At 58.4% G+C, this 17,591-nt stretch overlaps 1 protein-coding gene across 1 annotated transcript in view; it reads left to right on the top strand.

Moving 5' to 3' along the window:
- Positions 1-5,277: 5,277 nt before the first annotated feature.
- The window catches only part of PRTG (protogenin), a 33,427-nt gene continuing 21,113 nt past the window's right edge, over positions 5,278-17,591 (top strand). The window contains exons 1-4 of the mRNA XM_056866011.1: positions 5,278-5,377; positions 15,844-15,988; positions 16,735-16,868; positions 17,359-17,496. Of these exons, the coding sequence (XP_056721989.1) occupies positions 5,278-5,377; positions 15,844-15,988; positions 16,735-16,868; positions 17,359-17,496 (517 nt within the window). The remainder of the gene's footprint in view (positions 5,378-15,843; positions 15,989-16,734; positions 16,869-17,358; positions 17,497-17,591) is intronic.

Here is a 17,591-nt window from a genome sequence, read left to right as displayed (position 1 = left end):
GCCACCCTCCTTCCTGCGGTGCGGGAGGTCACAGGCCGGGCCACCCTCTGCCAGGGATCCGTGGCCGGTTTTATTTGGCATTCATTGTGACTTTCAGACTCCTTTAATTGCCTTTTCAAAGTCTGGCTGGCTGGTGCAGCTGCTGGCACCTCGGACCACATCTGCCCACTGGGCGCTCCGAACTACTGAAGAGGAAGCAGTGAAAGAAGCCATGAGTGACTCTTGGGCCCCCCTGCCTCTCTCCTCTGAAATGGCCGGTCAGCACGGGGGTTCTCCTCCTCCTCCTCCTCTTGTGCTGGGAGCCTTTCCTCCAGACCTTCCGAAGCACTTTATTGCATTTCAGGGAAAGCAGCAGAATGGCTCTCCTTCTTCTTCTTCGTGTCTGCTTGGCGTACCTCCAGCCTCGTGCTGCCGCTCGTCTCCAGTGTCGGAGGCTTTAAGAAAGCAGGACTTGGATACTCGCCAGCTGATGCAGAGCGGCAGCCTTGGTCCCAATCCAGTGGGTGCAAAGCCATCCTGCATGAGAGAAAGGCGCGGCACCCTTGCCCGATCCCTGTTTGTTTTGCTGTGCAGAACAATCGGTCGGCAGCCCCCCCCCCCCGCCCACTCTGCCTTCGGTGTTCACCTTTCTATTTAAGATTTCTAACTTTTGAGATCAAAAGAGAGTATGAACTTGGATGAGATTATTTTAAAACCTGTTTGAACTTATATTTGACTTGTGAATTTTTGGTAAACTATATTTTGATAAGTAGCCTCAGGTGGCGTTTTCAGTTCCTGCCTCACTCCAAACACTCCTTTGTGTTCTTGAGTACGTGGTCTTCGGTTGCGACGTGAGGGCCGTTTCCAGACTCGTCCTCACAGTATTGCACCCTCAGCGTGGGCATGTTTACAGGGTTTTAAGGGCCAAATCTGGCGATCTGACCTGGGCACGTGTGAATTTTAGCAGAAGGCACCTGGGGCTACATTTGGCCCTGAAGTTTGTTTACACCTTACACTGATTTTCGCCCCCTCTTCCTGCTGCATTTTTACACTTTGTCAGTGTTTGGTCTAGGAGCCAAATAAAAAAAATACAGGATAACCAAAGTTACTGTCAGTGGCGTGCGATTTCTCGAGAGGCTGCAGTTCATGCAAACTCCACCTAGAGCCATTGATATGCTTGTTGGACAGGAAACGTGGGTGTTTTGATCTGACGGTCAGGGCTGGCAGTTGGTCGATGCTGGTGTAAAACCATTGTCCCCACCACCAGTTCCGAGAAGTGGCACTGCTCCTCCGCCCCCTTTTCCAGCCCCGGCCCAAGCAACGGCGTCTGGATGCAGCAAGAGGAGCTAGTGTGGCCTGGTTGGAGGGGTGGCGTGGTGGCCTGCAGCCCTGGCCGGCCGGCGAGTCCGGCATGCAGGACTTCCCCCGCACCAGCCCTTGTGTGTGTGTGTGTGTGGGGGTTCCCCCTCTTGTCTTCTGGCTGCTTCCAGGGCAGAGTCTTAAGCGGCGTGGCAAAGAAATCGAGAGCTTCCGTGCTGAGGGGTTCTGTGGAACCTTGACTGCCCTGTCTGTATAAAATTGAATGTAACTGTTGGAGCCGCTTCAGCCTAACAAATAAATAACCTGAAACAGTAAAGTAACATTTATTCTACTAAACATGAGTTTCATTTCATTCAAGCCACTTGGGCGTTTCGGGAACGGCTGATCAACTGAAGCCATTTTCCATCCATCAGCTGACTCTCTTGGCGTTTGATTCCAGCACCCTTCCTTCCCAAGAGAAGAAAAGAAGTAGAGTTGGTTTTTATACACCAACTTTCCCTACCACTTAAGGGAGACAAACCGGCTTACAATCGCCTTGTCTTCCCCACAACAGATACCCTGTGAGGTAGGTGGGGCTGAGAGAGCTTTGACTAGCCCAAAGTCACCCAGCTGGCTTCATGTGTAGGATTGGGGAAACAAATCCAGTTCACCAGATTAGCCTCCGCCACTCATGTGGAGGAGTGGGGAATCAAACTCCAGATCAGACTCCACTGCTCCGAACCACCGGTCTTAACCACTATACCATGCTGGTAGTACAACATGACCCCCAAATTTTAAATACATCCAGTGTTAAAAGGGGGGGGGGCTGTGATAGGTGGTAGAGTATTGTTATATGTTTGTTATTTATAGTCCGCCTTTCTCACTGGGACTCAAAGCAAATTATAGAGTGAGTCAATACAGTCAACAGGGTGGGGCATTCAGAAATCTAAAAAACAGAACCGAAGCAAAACAAATGGTTACCATGACCCATTAAGTGATGCAGAATTACATAGTAGGATCCAGCTTACAGGAAACTATATGCAGTAGGGCTAGACCACCCCCCTCATAATTTGTATGAGTGACTTCGTGACTCGTTTTGTACAGTTGCTACCTGCATAAAAAAGGCCCCCTTGAATCGGTTCAGTTTTGCATAGTTTGCGGAAAGCCAGGAGAGGGGGGAGCCTTCCTGACCTCCTCAGGCAGGCCGTCCTGTACAGGCCGTTCTTGACTTTGCCCAGTCGCAGGCTGGTGCCAGCAGAAGGCCGTGCCAGAGAGGAGGCGGGCAAAGGCGGGAAGCTGTCCTCCGCTGGGGAGTTGCGTGGTGGGACCCCCGGGGGCTTCCTCTGCCGCCTTCCCAGGAAAGTGACCGGTGGGGAAAGGAGGGGGCGCCTCCCGCAGGTGCTGAGCGAGGGCCACCAGAGGGCGCCCCTCGCTCGCTCGCTCGCTGGGGGAGAGGCCCATTTCTGGGGCCGGGGTGGGGGGTTTGGCCCCTGGCCAAGGAGAGGCGGAGGGGCCTCGATTTCTGTGGCCCCAGAAGGGCCAGAACCAACGGGTTGGAATTAAAGGCAGAGTTTCTAACAGTCAGAGGGGTTCCTCAGTGAAATGAGACTTCCTGGGGTGGGGGGTGGGGGGTGGGCTCTCCTTCCCGGGAGGTTTTGAAGCAGAGGCTAGGTGGCCGCCTGTCAGCAAGGCTGATTCTAGGGCCTTAGGCAGATGATGAGAGGGAGGGCACCTTGGCCATCTCTGGACATGGAGTAGGGGTCACTGGGGGTGTGTGTGGGGGGGGAGGTAGTTGTGAATTTCCTGCGTTGTGCAGGGGGGGTTGGACTAGATGGCCCTGGGGGTCCCTTCCAACTCTAGGATTCTATGAAGGGCCCAGCTCTGCTCCTGGCCACTGGGTGCCTTTGGCGAGCCTGGACTCCCCCTGCTCTGGGCGCACCCATGGAGCTGGGGGGGGGGGCAGGTCTGCCTCCTTCCCCTGGGGTTCCCCTCACTTGGGGAAAGCGGGGCTCGGGCTGGAAGCTGCACCCCCACCCCACCCCACCCCACCCCACCCCGGTGTGTCTTTGCAGATGTGGCCAGGACTGGCTGCTTGAGGCCCTTCCTGATGCAGCCCAGGAGGCGGCGATGGGGCCAGTCCAGCCCCCAGCAAAGCGGGGCGCCTGAAGTGAGAAGCCCCCCCCTGGGCGAGGGGCGGGGCCGCGGGGCCTCCCTCCTGAGCCTTGGCCGGGGCCGGGACTCGTGTGGAGGGGGGGGGCACAAGAAGCCCCCCGGCCCGGGCGGAGGGGCTGGCAGCCAGGGGCAGGAGGCGGCTTGCAAGGCCAGGCGGGTGGGGGGCCGGGTGAAGGGGGGGCGGAGGCGCCGCCCCTCCCCTCCCCTCCCCTCCCCTCCCCTCCCCTCCCCTCCCCCCCCCGCCGTGCGCTTGGCGTTCTGAGCCCCCCTCCGTCCAACCACGCGCCTGCCAGGTAGGCCAGGCCGCGAGCGCGGGCCCGGCCCAGCCGGCGGAGCGGTCTGCCAGAGTCCGGCGCCGGCCGCGGCCCTTGTGCTCCGGCCGGGCGGCCTGGTGTGGGTGCGCGCGGACCGCCGGCCGGCTGGCCGAAGAAAGGGGCGGGGCGGGGCGGAGCGCGGGGGGCGGGGGCGAAAGAGTCCGCCAGGAGGAGGAGTGGGAGGGGGCGGCGGGCCGGGTCTCCCCCGTGCCTGCGCGCGCAAGCCGGCCCGCCCCCCCGCCCGCCCGCGCGCGCTGCCCCGCCGGCCCCTCGGCCAGTCCGTGTGGGCGCGCCGGCCGCGGAGGAGGCAGCGGCGGCAGCAGGAGCAGCATCAGCAGCATCAGCAGCATGTCCGGCGCAGCTGGCCGCTCCTAAATGGCGCCCCGACGGAGGCTCCCGCTCAGCCGCCGCCGCCTCCTCCTCCTCCTCGCCCTCGCCGCCGCTTTGGTGCCAGGTAAGCCCGTCTGTGGGGCGGGCACGTGGTGATGGGCGCGCGGCGGCCGGCGAGCCTGGGGCCGGCCTGGCAGAGGCGCGCTGCCCGCCTTGGCCCATGGGGGGGGGGGGTGGGGGGCGCGCCTGGGCCCAGGGCGAGCGGCTCTCCCCGCCTGTCCGGCTGCGGGGCGGGGCGGGGGGGCGCGGCGCGCTGGCCCCGTGGCGCTGGCCTGGCTGCGCGGCCGGCGGGGGCGCGCCCGGCCCCACGGCTCCCTGGCCCTGCGCGCCGCCGCGCCCCCCGCCCCGGGCCTGGCCCGCCACCAGCCCCAAGGCCCCCCTCGCCCTCGGCGCGCACTGGAGGGATGCTGCCGGCGGGGCTGCCCGGGGGCATCCACAGATGCGGGGGGGGGAGGTGAGAGGCATGGCTTGAAGCCCCCTCCTGAGGTTGAGCCTTGCTAAGCGCCTTGGAGGCTGCGGGGGGGGGGGACCTGGGTGGTCTTTTCTCTGGACTGGGAAGCCTGGTGTGGCTTCTGGAGGAGGGGAGGGGAGGGGGGGCCTGGGGACCCGGTCTTCCCCAAGGAGGCCAAAGGGGTGGGGGAGATGGTTTCCCCAGGGGCTCCGCAATTCGTAAACCAACTCGCAGCCCCCGGGATAGGGGCCCAGGAGAGCGACTTAGCATCCCACCCCCCACCCGCAGGTATTCAGGGTGCTCACTTGTTCTCCGCTTCTTGTGCTGTTGGGCCCTTTGGTAGTAGAGAGCCGGAAACCCGTAAAGCGTTTTTTATCGATTTATTAAAACGTGTATTCCTGACCTTCCCTCCTGGTTCAAGGCGGCCGGCAGCCTTTGCCATAGTTGCTTGCAGCCGGCTTCTGAGTATTCTGAATGGGAAGTCTCTCAACTGCTACCTTATCAAGTCAAAAGTGTCTGGTGGGGGTATGAAACAGTGTGGGGGCGGAGGCGGGGGGGAAGCAGTATGCCGGAGTCTGGGGTTCTTGGGAGCTGTTCAGATCGGCCCCTTTGCTCCTCTGTTGGACACCATCCTCATTTTCGGCAAGGATCCGCATTTGTGCACTCGTGGAGATGTCGGTCTTGACCTGTTTGTGGCTGGAGGACTTCTCTGATAGGCATTCAGATGATTTCTGGGAAGATGCGGGAGCCGTGTCTTTGTGGAGAGCCCCTGGTGGGGGCTTTCTGTAGAAACTGCCCAAGGCCCAATGTTCTTCATCCTCAAGGAAGATAAGAGGGCTGCAAAGGCTTCTGATCAACCTGGAATGGGGGATGGCCTTGCCTAGGAAAAACACATACAGCTGCTGTCTACCGAATCAGACCCCCCTTGGCCCAGCAAAGTCAGTATTGTCTACTCAGATTGGCAACGGCTCTCCAGGCTCTCAGGCAGAAGTCTTTCACGTCACCTACTGCTTGGTCTTTTTGACTGGAGATGCCGGGGATTGAACCTGGGACTGTCTGCATGCCAAGCAGAGGCTCTACCACTGAGCTACGACACCTACCACAGAACACATGAAGCTGCCTTCTACTGAATCAGACCCCCCTCGGTCCAGCAAAGTCAGTATTGTCTACTCAGGCCGGCAACGGCTCTCCAGGGTCTCAGGCAGAAAAGGGTCTTTCACATCACCTACTTGCCTGGGCCCTTTAACGGGAGATGCCACTGGGGATTGAACCTGGGACCTTCTGCATGCCAAGCAGAGGCTCTGCCACTGAGCCACGGCCCCTCTCCAACCTGGCCGGCCGCTCTCCAAGCTGCTTCCTGGTCTCTCACCGATGGTGACCTGCTATGAGATAACAGAACGTGCGCACATGAACAAGTCTGCCACACCGGGACCTACGTTCACCCCGCTTCGCACCCACTTCTGGGTTGGGGCCCACAGGTTGGGGGATGGTGCTCCAAAAGGCCGGGCTGCGTATTTGGGCAGATCTCCTCCATTCTGGCTCTTCAGAGGCGTTCGGGTGACCCGTTTGCCCGATCATGATCCGTGCATTTTGGTCCTTGCAGTGCAGCTTCCCTCCCACTTGGCTCTTGGTGTGTGGAGGTTGGCAGCTGTGCGTTCTGGGCCAGCCTGGCAACAACAAGTTGGGGAGGGGCCGTGGCTCAGTGGCTGAGCCTCTGCTTGGCATGCAGAAGGTCCCAGGTTCAAGCCCCAGTGGCATCTCCAGTTAAAGGGACCAGGCAGGAAGGTGATGTGATAAGACCTCTCTGCCTGGGACCCTGGAGAGCCGCTGCCGGTCTGAGTAGACGATACTGACTTGGATGGACCAAGGGGGGTTCTGATTCAGTAGAAGGCAGCTTCATGTGCTCAATGGGGGCTCCTGGATGGGAATCTTCTGGGTCTTGTTCATTTTTTTTAAGAACCCCCCCCCCAAAAAAAAAACTTGCAGTGTGTTTGTGGCTCAGTGAGTGTGGCGAGGAGTGGGCTGTGCTTTTCCAAGCGAGGGTGCCTGGCAGGGCGCAGAAATTAATTCCAACTCCTGTTTCACAGAAACTGAGGAGGCCAGCGAGGATTCCCAGTCTCTTGTGGCAAAAGGAAACCAGGTTGTAGCAGAGCCTACAATCGCTTTTCTGCTCTGGCGGATACAATGACTTGGTGGCCAGGGCGAAGAAGAAGAAGAAGCCACTGTACGGAGCGGGCAGGTGGAGGACGGGAGGCAGCTCTCCCTTCCCTTTCCTTTCTGTGGAAGGGGGGGAGCAGGGCAGCCCCAGCCATTGAGAGCAGAAGGGGTGGGGGGGGCTTATGTTCTTACTTTGGTTGGCTTTCTCGGCTTGCTCAGAGTTTGCCCTCTCCCTGGCTTCACTGGGACCTTGCCTGGTGTTGCTGTTGGAAATCTGAAACTTTTAATCTGCTCCCGAGTGAGTTGGAGATTTGAGCCTTGATTTGGGAAAAGTTAGGCAGGGGAGGCGGCAGGCAGGCCGGACTCTCATTATTCATGTGCAAATGAAGAATCCCCCAGGGTTAAAAGGTTAGAAACCGGCCAGGATGAGGCTTACCCTTGTGATAAAGAGCAGATGACCCTCATTCACTGGCCAGCGCTTTCATGTCCTCCCCCCACGGCCCTGGATTGTTCTTGAGGAATGTGGAGATGCAAATGTCCCTCTCCGGAGGCCCCCCAGGCCCGGCCAGGCACAAAAGACTCCCTCTCCAGTGGAGTTCCCCCCTCTCTCCTCTCTTCCTCTTCTTGGGGGGAAAATAACCGCTGGGGCTGAGAGATGTCTGCCCCCGCCTCTGATGCAGGGCAATGTGGGGAGGGGGCAGGTGAGAGTGGGAAGGGCCCCCCCCTCCCTCCCTCCTCCAAGTCTTCTTTGGGAGGCCCTGTGAGAGGGGGGGGGGTAGAATGCTTGCCTGTAGTTCGGCCTGGTGTTGCCTCTTTGGCTCGCAGGGTTTCAAAGGGGACCACTGAATTGGAGCAGGGTGCTCTTGAGGATTTTTCCACAGAGGTGTGGGGAACTGGTCACGAAAAGCCTGAAGCATGGTCTGATGGGGGTGGGGGGTGCCCCGCTAGTGGTTCCCTCTCTGAATAAACCCACCCTTTGGAGGAGGGCATCTTGGAGGCTGCAGGAGTTAAGGGCAGGTTAGCCGGGAAGGGCGAGAGAGATTTGGGAGCGACGCTTTTTCTCCGCCTTTTTTGATTTCACCACAAGCAGCCGGGCCGGGGTTCTGCGCTGTGGAGAGTCTAGTGGTTTTGAATCTTCTAACCACAAAAAGGAGTGCAGAGGCCGAGAGGGGTGTGTTGGGGCTTGGTTCCCCCTAGGCTTGCAGGGGGCTGTGCTGGAGGCTCTTGGTTGACTGCTTATGGCAGTGAGGTGAGCCCCCCCCCCTCAATGTGCACATGCATCTGCTTTGCTCCCCGGGGAGGAAGGCAATGCCCCCCTCCCTATCAGGGCAAACATTTGTTTTCAGCCATAAGCCTGCTTAGAATATTGCTGAATGCTGAAAGAACATCAAGGGACTTTTGGGGGTGAGCGCTGGCTTTCTCGTTAAGAGACTAATAGCAGGAAAGAACATCGAACCACAGCTCATTTTAGTGTGAACTACGGAGGGAAGACTTTCCAATAAGAGGAGTTTGTGGCCATGCTGGAACCACACCGAACAGAAGGGTTTGCAGGGGGGAAGGTCTCGGTGAATGGTGCACCACGTGGGGGAGGGGCTTTGGCTGAGGGCTGGGCAGCGCCTGTCTTGGCAAGGGCCAGGTCTGGTCACGTGTGGCACCTCAGACACCCCACTTCTTCCTCCATGAAAGCTGCTCCACCTGGTAGCCCAAAGGTGATGCATACTTGCTCCAGGTGATCAGACAAAAGCGCACCCTCACAAACCAGGTGGCGCTGGTGCTAGTGGCGATCCAGGGCACATTCACAAGTGCATCCTTCTGGGATCAGTGGTTCTTGCAATGCTGCTTAGAAGCAAGTTCCAGAAAACAGAAGAGTCTTGATTGACATCTGTGTTCTGTCTTGCCTTGCAAAGTGGGGCTCTTGTAAAAGGTAAAGGTCCCCTGTGCAAGCACCGGGTCATTTCTGACCCATGGGGTGATGTCACATCCCTCACATTTCCTAGGCAGACTTTGTTCATGGGGTGGTTTGCCAGTGCCTTCCCCAGTCGTCTTCCTTTTACCCCCAGCAAGCTGGGGCTCTTGAGGTGCCTTAAAGTGGAATAAAAATAGAATGAAACCTGGGCCACGGCTGAATTCCCCAGAGCGCAGCATCCTTTACACAGAGGATGATGCACTTCGGAGAAAAGTTATTCAGATCGGTGCCACATTGGGCATCAGGCACCACCCCAGAGAAGCCCCCATCCCCAAGAATCCCTTGTTTTGCAATTGCTTGGGTTTGCACAGAGCTCGGCCACGGGGAAGGTTGTCTGGTCAGTTGCCACTGGTAAGGACAGGATGTCACACATGTCGGCCTGCAGGCTGAGCTTCCACAGGGCTGGAGATGTGCGGATGGAGTCAGTTCACACACCCTTGCCTGGCAGTGGGGCAGGTGTGAAAGTGGGAACTCCAGCAGACGAGAAGGGCAGGTGGGCCCAGGATTGTTGCTTGGTCCACAGACACGTTTCCTCTCAGACTACAGGGCGGTTCTGGGCTCGTGCTGTGCCGCCTGAGCAGCAAGTGTGCCCTTGTTGCCTCGCCCAGGTGGAGGGTTTGCCCAGGGCCAGCAAAAAGCCAGTTCCTGAGGATGCGCCAATCAGGGCCTGGGGGGGTGGGCTGAGAAGGGGGCAACAGAGGCAAGAAGTGGGCAGCTCAGCTCAGGCCCTTGTCTTACTCAGCACCGTCTCTGTGGCTCTGCTCTCCTTCCTGTGGGACAGCCTCGCAGGCTGGGTTTGTGGGCATCCGGGAGGGTGCTGGACAGTTTCCATGCTGTGCAGCCGGTTCCTTTGAGCACGCTTACCGGCAAAGAGGGAGGCTTGCTGGCATCGCCCCTCAGGGTGCCTCCGATGTGCGTGGAGGCATCCTGCCCCTCTCTGCCAGGGGCTGCCGATGTGTGTGCTGGAAGGGCCAAGCAGCAGGCCGCTTTATGGCTGGCCTGTGATGCGCGGGGTGTTCCCCTCTCTCTCTCCCTCCACTTGTGTTTTCTCACAGCAGTGGTCAAAAGGGCTTTGGGCAGGGCCCCCTTTTGTCCACCAGCCTGCCTGCCGGCCTGTGTGAGAGAGAAAAGGGCCCTGGCTCTGGACGGACGGTCGCTCCCCCCTGCCCCCCCCACCCATGGCTCTTGTTTTCACCTCTCCTCAATTTAACAGCTGGGCCCTTTGTGGGGGGTGGAACAATTAAAGGCTCTGGAGAAAGGAGGCTGCAAAGGAGTGCCTGGCCTCCCTTCGGAAGCGGAAGGATCCCCCTCCCAACTGGTGTCCCAGGGAAGATCCTGGAGGGCCTCTGTTCCTCGGCCACCGGTCTGATCCTTGGCCTCCCTCCCTGGGCAGCCGGGCAGCCTCCAGGACTAGGCGCTGCCCCCCGCCCCACAAGCATCTCACTGGCTGCTCCACTGGCTGGCTTCTAGCCGAGGGGGAAGGGAGGCAGTCTGCCCACAGACAGGTGGGGCCCGCAGAATGCCAGGAAGAAGCGCCTCTTGAAAGTTTATGCCCCTCTCCCAAAAAAATCTCGTTGGTCTTTAAGGTGCCACGGGACTCAAATCTAGCTGTTCGACTTAAGAAAGGTGTTGAAGCTCTTAAGGGGTTTGCAGTACAGTCAAGGAGGATGGAAAGAGCCACGAAAAGAAGTTGTAGCGAAGGCACGAAGCTGCCTTACAGTGAATCAGTCTGTCTCAGGCAGAAAAAGGTCTTTCACATCACCTACCTGCTTGGTCCCTTTAACTGGAGATGTCCCTGGGGATTGAACCTGGGACCTTCTGCATGCAAAGCAGAGGCTCTACCACTGAGCCACGGCCTGTTATCATTACACACCGGAAGTAATAGAGAGAGTAGGAAGGCTTTTATCCTTCTGAGCTTGAACGGAGGCCTCAGTTTGGTTAGAACTGCAACATGTCGTTCCAGGGTCTCCGCTTGGAGTGATGGGGGCCTGGCCCTGCAGTTTCCCATGGCTCTCCCGAGGCCTCTGAAGGCACTGGTTTCAGAATAAAAGCATTGTGGGTGCTTTGCGGGTATCCGCTGCCTCTTGTTGCGTTGCCGCCCCCCCTGCAAATAGCAACCATTTCTTAAATGCTTTGCCTTTAATCACCAGATGAGTTCTAGGCTTGCCATCCGTCTTGCTCTGCTCTCCTGGGGCACAAATGTCTGCTTAAGAAAACAAACCTGGGTGAACCAGAAGGTGACCTGCTGTGCACCCACCCCCACCCCAGGATGGTTCTAAGGCTATCTTGTAGGGACACGGTAGAGGCGTATAAAATTACACCTGGGGTGGAGAAAGTGGATAGATGGTTTTTTTCTCCCGCTCCCATAATCCCAGAATTCAGGGGCACTCAATGACTGTTGATGGGAAAAGGGCTCAGGACAGACAAAAGGAACTACTTCTTTACTCAATAAGTGATTAAAACGGGGAGTTCCCTGCCAGAGGAGCCAGTGCCGGCCACAGGCAGAGATGGCTTTAAAAGGAGATCTGATGTATTTTTGGAGGGTTAGGGTCCAACAGAGGCTGCTAGCCATGGTGAATAAAGGGGAACCTCCATATTCAGAAGCAGTAAACCTCTGAATCCCAGTGCCAGGAGGAGACATCAGGCCTCTGTGCCCAGTTTGTTGGCCCTCGGGAGTAACGGGTTGGCTGCTGTGCCAACCAGGAAACTGGCCTGGATGGACCCCGCACTGGTCTGAGCCAGCTGGGCTCTTCTGACGTGTTCTCTGGGCTGAGGATAGTGCTGCTGGTGTGTTTTTAAAGGTGGGGTTTCTCCTGTCATCGGTGAGGGTCCTAACCAGCTAAGCACTTGCAATTTGGGTGCTTCTGAATCAAAGCTATGGGAACCAAGACCAGTGGGAGCTCCCCGTCCCCCTGGTGGGATCTGGGTACGTGCACGGGTTTCCTGTGTTTGCCAGATGGCTGTCCTGGGTGTTTTGTCTGCCCGGTTCAGTTCTCAGTCTGGGGCTGTGTGCGAACGCTGCGCTCATGTCAGTGGGGGAGGATTGCATGGGGTGTTCCTTGGCCACTGCGCATAAGGGAGAAAGGCTTGAGTGGGGCCCCTCCCTCACATGGCCGGCATCATTCATAGCCAGCCCACCCACCCACTCCGCTGTGCGAGACCAAGCCACAGAAACCAGGTCCCGCAAGGCTGCAGCAGCCCAAGTTCCAGGAGTCCCCGCCTGGGGGGAAGCAGAGGGGGGGCCCTCTCCCCCTCTCCCTTTGGCTCGGGTCAGCGGTGGATCCAAGCCGTGGTCAGGTGGGGGGTGGCATGGGAAGGTCCTCATAGGTCAAGGACTGGGACTGAGCTGAAAAAGAAAGGATTCCATTTTCAATCTGATGGCGTTGGAAAAACAGGCAGACGCTCCCACCACCTGGCCTCTGGATACATGAATTGTTCTTAGTTGGTTAGTTAATGCATAAGAGCCTCAGAAGAGCCCTGCTGGATCAGACCAGAGAGAGTCCATCTGGTCCAGCATCCCGTCTCACGCGCTGGCCAAACAGTTCCTCCGGAGGACCCCGAGGCCGAGCCCTTCCACCTGGCCCTGGGATCCACAGGTTGGCTGCCTCTGAATGTGGATGGCTAGTGGCCATTGGTACCCCTCTCCTCCGTGAATCTGTCGAATCCTCTTTTTAAGCTATCTGTGCTCTTGGCCATCGCTCCATCCTCTGGTAGCAAATCCTACATGGTAGCTGCTCGTTGGGTAAACAAGTATTTCCTTTTGTCCGTCCTCTCTTCAAGTATTTGAAGGGCTGTCGCTTGGAGGCGGGTGGGGAGCTGTTCCTGTTGGCAGCAGATGAGAGGACTTGCAATGATGGGTTTAAATTGCAGGTGGAGAGGTACTGGCTGGATATTAGGAAAAACTGTTTTACAGTAAGAGTTGTTCAGCAGTGTAATCGGCTACCTAGGGAGGTGGGTGAGCTCCTCTTCACTGGCAGACTAAGCAGAGGCTGGACAAACACTTGTCAGGGATGCTCTAGGCTGATCCTGCATTGAGCAGGGGGTTGAGCTAGATGGCCTCTATGGCCCATTTGATGAATCTCTTGCCCATCAGCTTCATTGGATGCCCTCAAGGGTTCTAGTTTTTTGGGAGAGGGAGGAAAGATTTTCCTTGCCAATTCTTTCCACCCCGTGCATAATTTTATAAGCCTCTGTCGTGCCCCCTCCCCTTGGTCATCTCTTTTCGAAACTGCAAAATCCCAGACTCTTCACCCTTTTCCCCCAGGAAAGAGGCTCCAACCCCTTAATAGCCTCAGTTGCCCTCTTCGGTACTTCTGTGATGCAGCTGGTTTTTATCCTGCTGGCAACACCCGAGGCACCTCCTGCACCTTGTCGAAAGATTTCACAACAGGTCCTGGCGAGGGTGGGGGGAGAAGGCAGGGGTGCCTCTGAGCAGACTCCTCCTGAGCAAGCCTCGGGGGAGCCAGGGGGAGCTGCCCCAGGGACAGGATCCACTCTTGCTCGGTCCCCCGCGGGATTAGTGGCGTCCAAGCCTGCCTCCTCTGATCATGGCAAGAGTCACGAAGGCATCCACAGGCCACCCTGGCAAGCCAGCAGACCCCAGGGCCTGGGGTGCTGCATCAAAGAGGGCAGGAAGGAGCCAGCTGACGCCCCCCCCCCGCACCCATCGGCACAATATGCTGCCCCCTGGAACAATGGGAGCGCGCTGGGCCCTGCATAATCGTTGGCGGGATTAAATGCATATATTGATTTCTGCTTCTTCACTCGCAGGGATGTCCTGGGCACCCCAGATGCAGGTCAGAGGTCGTCACTTTCTTTCACCGTGGCACAAAAAGGAATAAAGGCCGAACTGGGCTTCCGCATTGGTGGCCTGTGGGGTTTTATGTTTCCTTCCATGACGCTCCTGCATAGTTTATTGCCAAAGATGGCCAGAGGTGACGCCCATCCCTGCAGGATGCAGAGGGGCAAGAGCCACGTCGGTGTGGGGTGGCTTAGAATCCCCCCTCCCCCCCATGCGCAGCTAGGGCGGCCTTTGCCAGTCTTGCTTTTGCCTTGCCAAGGCGTTTCTGCCCTGGCTCCGAAGTGGATGCTGCACGCGTGAGAAGCTGGCAGGGCCTTGGCTGTGGCAGAGCAGCCGGGCTGGGCAGGAGCCCTGGGGGGGGGCTGCTTCCTTGGGCTGCCCGTTCCCTGAGAATGGGGCTGCCACCAAACAGGCCGTGCCTGGGCTGCTGCTCTTCTGGCCTCCCTTGAAGGAGGGGACAGCCAGCAAGTCCTGGGCAGGGGGAGGAATGGAGCGTTCCTCTCCCAGGCTGAGGCCGGAATCATTTGTGGCTGATGGCTCTTCTGCCTGCAGGTGAATTCATCCCAGTTCCACGATGTGCTGCAGTGGGCGTCATTCTCAGGGGTGTCGTTCTGCAGCCTTAAGGGCGATAAGTTAGAACTGAATGAGCAAAATCTCCCCCCACCCCAAAAAATGAGGAAAGATGGACACGATTCTCTTGGTTTATTTCCTCTTAAGAGCAGCAGCAGCAGCCCCCCTCCCAGTCCAGTTGCCCGAGTGTGGGGTCCCTGCAGCCCCAGAGCCTGAAGTGGGACCCCTCGGAGTCAAGGGAGGGGGGGTCCCGCTGAGCTGGCCGGGCTCCTTCCCTGCTGAGGGGGTCCGGGAGAGCCTCCGAAGCCTGCTCTAGAGGGGTCTTGCAGCCCTGCTTTTCTTGGGCTTGAGCTCCCCCCTCCTCAGTGGAGAGGGCAGTGAGGGTGGGGGCTGCTACGCCCCCCCCCCAGAGCCCTCGAAGACGGTTGCCAGGGTTGCTGGCTGACCTCTGGGGCCCCAAGCAGGCTATTCAGAGGGTGTGGGAGGCCTTTGTCCTGCTTTGGCCAGTGGTCAGCGAGGGGGGGAGGAGGAGGGGGCTTTTGGTCCTGGCCGGAGAGCAGCAGCTGGCCGCTGCCTCCCTCCCCTCCTCCTGTGTCCGGCTTTGCATTCTTCTGTGGAGGGCTTGTCAAGGGAGGGGGGGAGGCGCTATTCATTTGGCTGCCAGGGAGGGGGAGGCAGGCAGGCATTCTCTGGCGGGGGTGGGGGGGTTGCTTTTGGGTCAGGGGAGCCCGGCATGGCTCTGCCTTAATCGGCCCTCCCATCAAAGGAAGATTTAGGAGGTTTTCTGCCGGCACAAAGGAGAGAGGCAGGCTCCGGTGGCTGCAGGACAATCGCTTATGTCCGAGGGGCAGCCGGCATTCCTCTGGCCTCTGCATCCCCCGTGGGGGTGGGGTGGGGGGGTTCAGCCAGTCTGTGAGTGGAGAGAGAGAGAGAGTGCAAAATGGACGCCCCAGAGGCAGGGCAGGAGGACCCCTGGAAGACCCCCTTCCTGGTCACTTGGGTTCAGGGGTTTTTCTGGCCCCTTAGCTTCCATTAGGCAGGAAGAGACCCTTTTGGATTTCCAAGGTTAAAAGCCCCGGTTGCCGGGCGGGGGGGAAGGGGGACGACCCACGCATTAGAGGGGCACTTGTGGAAAAGCACTGAGTGCTTTGGGGGCCTGGAACAGGTGAGGGGCCTCCGGGCAGGGGGCTCGGGCCCTCTCGGAAGTTAGGAAGTTAGCTGATTATGAGGGACGCCAGTGGGATCTTTTTTTGAGAGAGAGAGTTTATGACCACAGATCCCCGGGACTTTCAAAGGACAACTTTGGGAGAGGAAGGTGGGAGTGGGCATCTGGAGAGGCAGGAGAGGATCGATGCCATCTGGGCTGACTTGACGGCACTCAGCATACGTGCACAGACCCACGCTCTTTGCTTGTGATGGGGAGGTGGGGTCAGTACTGGGAGTGTCTGATAGTAAATGGAGATGATGGTGGCCTCGGACCTGGGGGGGGAGGTTTGGGGGTAAAGGGGACCACCTCTCTTTGTTGCATGATGTTCCCTTAGATCCAGGGATGTCCCCGAGCCCATAGAGAAGGCCTGATCGCCTCTTTAGAGGTATCTTGGTTGATGGTTGGCGTGCTGATTGATTAGTTTGCCTGGGAATGGACGGGTGCCAGTTAGCCCTTTGGATGCCCCTGGCCTGTGCCTACGTGCCCACGCCCAGTTTCTGGGGCTCCTCCTCAGCCTTTTTTGTGCTTCTCTTCCAGCCATGCCTGCGTTCGAAGTCCAGCCCCTTCCAGCTGAGGCCCACGAAGGGAGCGTGGCTCGGTTTGCCTGTAAAATATCTGCCAACCCTCCAGCCGTCATCACCTGGGAACTCAATCGGACAGCCTTGCCGACGGCCACGGACAGGTGGGGACCGGTCACCCTCTTTCCTGTCACTGCCTAGGCTTCAGATTTGGTGTCTCTCTCTCTCTTTCTTCTGCCTTTCTCCCAGGAAGTTCAGAGCAGCTTGGGTGCCTGTGTGTGTGTGTGTGTGCGTGCCCGTGTGCGTGCCCGTGTGCGTGCACATGCGCGTGCGCATGCATCATCCCATTCCATCCCCAAAGTGGCCCTGTGAGATGGGTCAGCCTGTGAGGAGGAAGGGCTCCGGGGGCATCTGCCCGGCTCTTGAGGTCTTGCTTGTGCCCCTCTGCTGGTCCCTCAGATATTGGCGATGCTCCCAGGCTTCTTTACACAGTAAGAGTTCAAATTCAGGCCCGAAAAACCTTGGAAGAGCCCTGCCGGCTCAGAGCCCAGCGGCCTGTGGAGTCCGGGGGCCAGTCTTATGCAGCGCTGGAGGCCCAAACAAACGGCCCCGAGGACAAGGGCCCACTGGGATTCAGAGGTTTGCTGCCTCTGTCGATGGAGGTTCCCTTTAGTCGCCAAGGCTAGTAGCCACTGAGAGACCCCTCCTCCGTGCCTCCGTCTTGCAAGGTGGCCATGAGGAGTTGTTTGTGAGAGTGCAGAAAATAATAATGAGTGTTCCGGGCCAGGAAGGGTTTTTAACTGGAGCTTTAAAATCAGCAAGCCCAGGGCTTCAAGAGCCCATCATCCCACCCCCTCATCTCTGCTCTAAACTGCTCACCTGCTTCTCTCCGCCCCCCCTTCCCTTTCAGAATTACTGCATTACCTTCAGGAGTGCTGCAAATCTACAACGTCCAACCAAAGGATGCCGGGAATTATCGTTGCGTCGCCACCACTCCGGCCAACCGGCGGAAGAGCGCAGAGGCCTCCCTCACAGTTCTTGCAGGTACTCAAAGGCTACCGAGCTGCACAAGATGCCCAAACAACCTTCCCGCATCTTCTGCGCTGTCCTCTTCAGATGCAGAGGTTGAGCACCCCTGTCGTGCACTGACGGATGGCCCAGGTTTCCCTTCCAGCGAGGTGTGTTGGTTAAGAGCGGTGGACTCTAATCTGGAGAACCGGGTTTGATTCCCCACTCCTCCACATGAGCGGTGGAGGCTGATCTGGTGAATTGGGTTGGTTTCCCCACTCCTACGCACGAAGCCAGCTGGGGTGACTCTTGGGCTAGTCACAACTCAGCCCCACCCACCTCACAGAGTGTCAGTTGTGGGGAGGGGAAGGCAATTGTCAGTCTCCCTGAAGTGGTAGAGAAAGTCGGTGTATAAAAACCGACTCTTCTTCCTCCTCCCCGCGCCTGGCCTGGCCTGGCCTAACTGTGGCCGTGTGGGGTTTTATGTCTCGTCAGTCCCTCGCTGCATGCTTTTCTCCTCCTTAAGCCTCAGCCACCAAGTCTTTCCAGAAGCCAGCCATCGTAGCCGGGCCCCAGAACATGACGGCCTCCCTCCACCAGACGGTCGTCTTTGAGTGCCTGGCCACAGGGCAGCCGAAGCCCATCGTCTCCTGGAGCCGCTTAGGTGAGTCCGGCTCTCCCGCCCCTCTCTGCCTGCCCACTCTTGGATCCCCTCCTCCTCCTCCATGTTCCTCTCTCAGGGTTCAGCTGAGCTCGGTT

The sequence above is a fragment of the Euleptes europaea genome, chromosome 20, assembly GCF_029931775.1.
Source record: "Euleptes europaea isolate rEulEur1 chromosome 20, rEulEur1.hap1, whole genome shotgun sequence".
Classification (NCBI taxonomy): domain Eukaryota; kingdom Metazoa; phylum Chordata; class Lepidosauria; order Squamata; family Sphaerodactylidae; genus Euleptes; species Euleptes europaea.
This window is presented reverse-complemented; position numbering and strand designations above follow the sequence as displayed.